Genomic DNA, 5,275 nt, shown 5'->3' with positions numbered 1-5,275 from the left:
TGTTAGCCAATCAAAATATTCCATTTCACACCAACCAGTAAATTATGTAAAGTGACAGTTTCACCTGTTTGGGGTCTTTTTTGTTGTTAGTTGGTTTTCAGTTTCAATTGTAGAACTGTATACGGAAGAGTACTGAAGCGCCAGATAAAGACAAGTTAACTTCCTCTTATTTTTGCATCGTTTTACTCCTCTATACTTTGTGGAAGCTTGTTTTGTCTTGGTTTTGGTTTTTGGAACAATGATACCTTAGCCCACATTTTTTTAAAATCGCCAGGTATTTGTTTCCCCTAAGTTCCCATTCCAGTTTACGCCGCCTGTATTATGTAATAAGTAAGATATTAAACTAGAAATTAGATTTATACAATTCTTAACCCAGGAAAATGCTTCATAATTTTTGGAACGGAACTTGCCTCCACCCCGGCCCCGTCTTTGGGATCTTACACATCTCGGGATTCAGCACAATGTCTCTTGCCCCCATTCTATCAGTCCAAATCCTGGCGAACTAGTTAGGGACCAAAGATTGTATCTACCATCCGGCTTAGTTCTAGTAACTTTAGAATCGAGTTGAAAACCCAGATTCCCATCCCAAGTTATCATATAATATTTTAAAGTGTCAATTTCTATATTCAGATTTGTGCTAACGTTTTTGTGCTAGCAGCTTGCAACACCTTACAAGCAACAAGTAGAACAAGAGTACACCTTCTTGCAAGTCTTTTTTCATAGATATAGTAAAGTTGGCACTGTTTACCCTAACAAATCAAACCAGCATCTAGAAAACAAGCTTGCCGAACCGATCTACACCTTGCCTCTGCCGTTCCCACTAGCTCCTGTCAAGCAACCAAAGGTCAGGCCCTCATTCTGTTATCTCATCACCCACCACGGGCGGCTTTCCCCTGGCCCATCCATCCAGGACGCCAGTGCGTGATTCGAGTAGACCGACGCCAACTGAAAAGCTAGTACAGCATCTCTTCATGAAACCGTGGGTGGCTCTGAAAAGAGCCTTTCGATAGCCTACTTAAAAACGTATGCCTTAAGCGCGCTCCCCGCGGATGCGGCGAGCCAGCTGGATGTCCTTGGGCATGATGGTCACGCGCTTGGCGTGGATGGCGCACAGGTTGGTGTCTTCAAACAGCCCCACCAGGTAGGCCTCGCTCGCCTCCTGCAGCGCCATCACGGCCGAGCTCTGGAAGCGCAGGTCCGTCTTGAAGTCCTGCGCGATCTCGCGCACCAGCCGCTGGAAAGGCAGCTTACGGATCAGCAGCTCGGTGGACTTCTGGTAGCGCCGGATCTCGCGCAGGGCCACGGTGCCCGGCCGGTAGCGGTGCGGCTTCTTTACGCCGCCCGTGGCCGGCGCGCTCTTGCGGGCCGCCTTGGTGGCCAGCTGCTTCCGCGGGGCCTTGCCGCCGGTCGACTTACGGGCAGTCTGCTTAGTGCGGGCCATACTACCTCACCGGTTTTCTTCAAAGAAATCTAGGCAGTCTTATTTATAGACATCGCCTCGCCTTGATTGGGCCAGAAAAATTAGGAATTTCCGGAGTTGTGATCTCATTGGCTGAAATTCAATCCTATTTACTGGAAGAAGATTGTTATCCCAATCTTCTCTTCCCTTATTCCTTTATCCCATACTTTTTCTATCATCTTATGGATCACATGTTTTTCTTTTTTTTAGACCTTTCCTTTAAATTGGCATGACTTTTGTAAGAGCAATTTATAAAGTGTTTTGCATGCTTGAGATTTACATTTTAATAGGTACTTTCCAAATACAAGCATGCCCTCCCGTGAACTAGGTTTCAGCCTATGTTTCAAGTCACCAGTAACTGTAACTCCTCTCGCATAGCTAACATTTATTTAGCGCCTGGCATCGTGCTGAGCGCGTTACATGCATTATATTATGACTGAGGTTCAACAAACTATGTAGTTGAAGAAACCAAAAATTGAACTTACATTTACCTGATTTCAGAACTCCGCCAAAGCCCAGTGCTGACCTGTACCAACTTGGAGAGTAGAGCCTTCCGCCTTTCTTTAGCCTTTTCCCCCTGGAATGCGGTAGTGTCCTCAGTCCATCAACGGCCATTTAGGTCCTATAGTCGAAATGCTCCTAAGTCATGGAAGATAAGACCGGAAATAACTAATTTCTCTGTTACAACGGTGAATAGTTTCTAAATAGTCAAGTTGCTTATCAAATTAAAAGTTAAAGTTTCAAAGCAAATAAATTATTCATTTATTACTGAGTTGCTAACATGTTTTCTTCAATAGTGTTTTCTAATGCTTAAAAGTTTCATGTTTTCTATTCTCTGTCTACAAGAAAATTGAAGATCCTTTGCCTTTCAGTTATATCATATGCTTTGAAGTATTGCTCAGAAAATTGTATGTCATAAAACAGTTATGTAAGGTTACCAATACTTAAAATTGTAACAGTTAATATAAAACTTAATCGTGCTTATTTTATTGAAAAAGCATTGCATCCAAACCTTATAAAAACTCAAACCTGAGAACAAAAGCAGGCCCAAGAAGCTTGAAACTTACCTTGATGGTGTCAATATGAGTGATCATCTTCCTGCTGAAATCAAAATAAAATAAAACTGATTTTGAGGGGATTTCCTGAACACTAAACACAATGTGGAAACTTACCTTTATGTCTTCAAGAGGCCCCTTGGGCAGCAGCAATCTCCTGCTCTAGGGAAATTATCTAAGATGTCATTCAAAAGTGTAATTGATGTGAACAACTGTTACCCCTTCCCGTATGGTTTTGTAATAATGCCTGTATTTAAATGTATTTAAAAATTCTTCTACATACACTATCTCATTTAATCCCAACTCTGTGAAATAGATGTTATTTTCCTCATTTTACAGATAAACTAGGTTTCAGAGAAATTATGGCTTGTCCTCGATAAGTAACAAGGCCTGCATAATATTCTAAAGCAAAAGAATGAAATTATAATGGATTTCCAGTTTCATCAGGCTTAGGGTACATTTTAAAGCACCGAAGATTCTTCCTATCGTGCAATCAGATCACTCAATGTTTCTCAAACTTCACCACTAAACTATTCCCATCGTAAGAGGAAACTACCCTATGGGGTCTGGATGACAGCCCAAAGCAGCCCACCCAAGCATCACATTCCTTTGCAATTTTCTTTTTCTTTCTTTCTCTCTTTCTTTCTTTCTTTTTTTAATATATGCACCCTTGTCCATGATGTGTGGATTTGTTCATTTAAATAAGAAAAATATTCTCAAGCTCTATATTCATATAGAATCCAACAGTCATGGGATTTAGTTTACCTTTACAACATAGAGAATAAGAAAATTCCAAGAGTCTTCTTCTGGCTTAGTAAAAAAATTGTATAAGTTCTATCTCTCAGAAAACATAGATGCCAATTTAAATATTAATTCCAGGACAACAAATCAAGTAAGAGAATCAATCAGAATAGTAAACTTTTAAGGGTTATAGGTAACATTTCTCAGAATAAAACAACCTGTGATGTACGGTGACCTTAGAAGTCATCTTTAATAACAGAATTCAGATCCATATTAGTTCAATTCCACCTGGTCTCCACACTGGACAATAGAGTGACAATCCTGTGAACATTCTCAATACACTACTTTATCAGAAGCAAATTTATAATGCAGAAGAACCTCTGCTTTGCTGCAGCTGTGAGGAAGAGGGAATATTTTTCTCCTTCTAACCTTTCTAAAGTTTCTTTCACCAGAAATAATAAGAATCTGCAGTTTCAAAGTTGAGCATTGAAATTTCATTATTTAGTACTGAGATGCGGGAAAAACAAACATGAGAAGCTTAATTTCCCATAGGAAATAAGCAGGCAAAAGAAAAAGTTCAGTGAATTATTAGGCATGATTAGTACGTGCATGTATTTGTTTTTAACACAAAAGTAATGGACTAAATTAAAATAAATGTTGCAGAAAGACGGTTTGTCTTGAGTCCTTGACTTCAAGTAACCCCAGCGCTTCAAGGACCTCTCAAGACGAGACTGAATCTTTGGTTTGTGGGTTGGTCAGGCCCTGTGCCTGATTCCCTTTCATGTTGAGTGGGCTGCAGCCCTGGGCCGAATTGAGAAGCCATAGGACTTGAGCTTCTGTCCTTATCCCGTTCTGAGACAAACTCATTCCTTCAGCATCCTGCTCATTGGATAAAAAACTTCCCCTTTCTAACTGTCCTGAGCACACTGCTTGTACTGCACAGCGAAGGGTGGTGTAGGGGAGGAAAAAGTTTTCCTCGACCCTCTTAGGGTCCCTGGCTGGGTCTGAAAATTAAGCTGACAAAGACAGATTAACAGGAGAAAAGCACAGAAATTTATTTAATATAAGTTTTACATGACACAGGAAGCTTCACAAGGAAAGGAATATCCGAAGAAACAGGTAGACGTGAGTATTTTTATGCTAGGTTTGATGAAGCGTGGCAGTCGTGTAGAAATATGATAGGTGAATGAGTATCAGGTGAGTGTAGCAAACTGGGGGAAGCAGCAAGGCCTGCTTGTTTGGATTCTTCTGGGCCTCCCTCTGTCTTTGGAGATAAGGATGCTCCTTTCCTCCAGGGATAGGGAGGGCACCTCTCCCAAGAGGGTTTTATGACCTGTTTCAGGGGAGAAGGTCCGGGGAAGGTCAGAGTGACCTTCCTGCTTCTGTCCTTTTCTCAAGATTTCTTCAGCTTAAAATATTTAATATGCTAAGGTGCCATATTTTGGGGTAGCGTGTCCTGAACCCCATTAGTGGCAGAATATGCCACCCCTAAAATATGCCACTTTGGCATAAGGATTATTTTGAGCTAAAGGCACTTGAAAAATAGCAGGTGCAAGAAGGGCTCCTGATCTTCCCTTCTCTTCCTAAAATCAGGAGATAAAACCCCCATATGGAAGATGTCTTCCCTATACTAGGAGGAAAATAACACTCTTATCACCAAGGATGGGGAGTCAACACTGAGAGAAATCTGTAGAAACAAACCTTGTTAATCCAACCCTTATCTTCCTAGTTACCTCTCTACCATTAGCTGCCCCAGCCCAGGCCCTTTCGTCGTCTTACATTGGCGTGATTTACTACTCTTTGTCCAGTTCAGTATGTAAGAGTTCAACTCTAACTGCTTCTTTGGGTCTTCATTTCCTTATGAGGGCTCCCATGTCAAGTAAAACCTATAGTAAATAAATGTGTATGCTTTTCTCTTGCTAATCTGTCTGACATCAATTTAATTCTCAGGCCCGGCCAAAAACCCTAAGAGGGTAGAGGTAAAAATTTGCCTTTCCTACAGCAGCTTAGAGTTTGAAGG

General features: G+C 41.2%; 1 protein-coding gene across 1 annotated transcript; it reads right to left on the bottom strand.

Annotated features, from left to right (window-relative positions):
* Positions 1-960: 960 nt before the first annotated feature.
* Positions 961-1,463, bottom strand: LOC101404310 (histone H3). The gene has a single exon (XM_014791714.2). It carries the CDS (start codon positions 1,439-1,441, stop codon positions 1,031-1,033), a length of 411 nt encoding a protein of 136 aa, XP_014647200.2. The 5' UTR covers positions 1,442-1,463; the 3' UTR covers positions 961-1,030.
* Between the last annotated feature and the right edge of the window lie 3,812 nt (positions 1,464-5,275).

The sequence above is a fragment of the Ceratotherium simum genome, chromosome 2, assembly GCF_057802395.1.
Source record: "Ceratotherium simum simum isolate JZ-2026a chromosome 2, ASM5780239v1, whole genome shotgun sequence".
In the NCBI taxonomy this organism is placed as follows: Eukaryota; Metazoa; Chordata; class Mammalia; order Perissodactyla; family Rhinocerotidae; genus Ceratotherium; species Ceratotherium simum.
Note: the sequence above shows the minus strand (reverse complement) of the source record. Positions and strands in the feature narration are given on the sequence as shown.

Excerpts from the sequence above, each read along its gene's own strand:
- LOC101404310 (XM_014791714.2), bottom strand. The coding sequence starts at position 1,441 with ATGGCCCGCACTAAGCAGACTGCCCGTAAGTCGACCGGCGGCAAGGCC.